Consider the following 234-nt stretch of genomic DNA (forward strand, 5'->3'; position numbering starts at 1 on the left):
CCGTCCGTTTTTCTACCCCCCCCCTCCCCGCCCAGAGTCCAGGCGAGCGCTGGCTGGTCCTCGTGGGTCCCTTCTCCCAGGACATCCTCAAGTCCGTGTCCCATCTGTGCCACACCTCGCCCACCTTCAAGGACGAGGCGCTTAACCAGGTCATCCTCGAGGGGGACCTCAGGATCATTATCGAACAGAGCGAGGAGAAGAACCTTATTTCTCACGCTCGAGTCAGGTGAGATT

At 59.8% G+C, this 234-nt stretch overlaps 1 protein-coding gene across 1 annotated transcript in view; it reads left to right on the forward strand.

The window, feature by feature from the left end:
- LOC119582193 overlaps positions 1 to 234 on the forward strand; it is a 13,488-nt gene that overhangs the window by 2,321 nt on the left and 10,933 nt on the right. The window contains exon 5 of the mRNA XM_037930427.1: positions 38 to 226. Within this exon, the coding sequence (XP_037786355.1) occupies positions 38 to 226 (189 nt within the window). The remainder of the gene's footprint in view (positions 1 to 37; positions 227 to 234) is intronic.

Source organism: Penaeus monodon, chromosome 15 (genome assembly GCF_015228065.2).
Source record: "Penaeus monodon isolate SGIC_2016 chromosome 15, NSTDA_Pmon_1, whole genome shotgun sequence".
NCBI lineage: Eukaryota > Metazoa > Arthropoda > Malacostraca > Decapoda > Penaeidae > Penaeus > Penaeus monodon.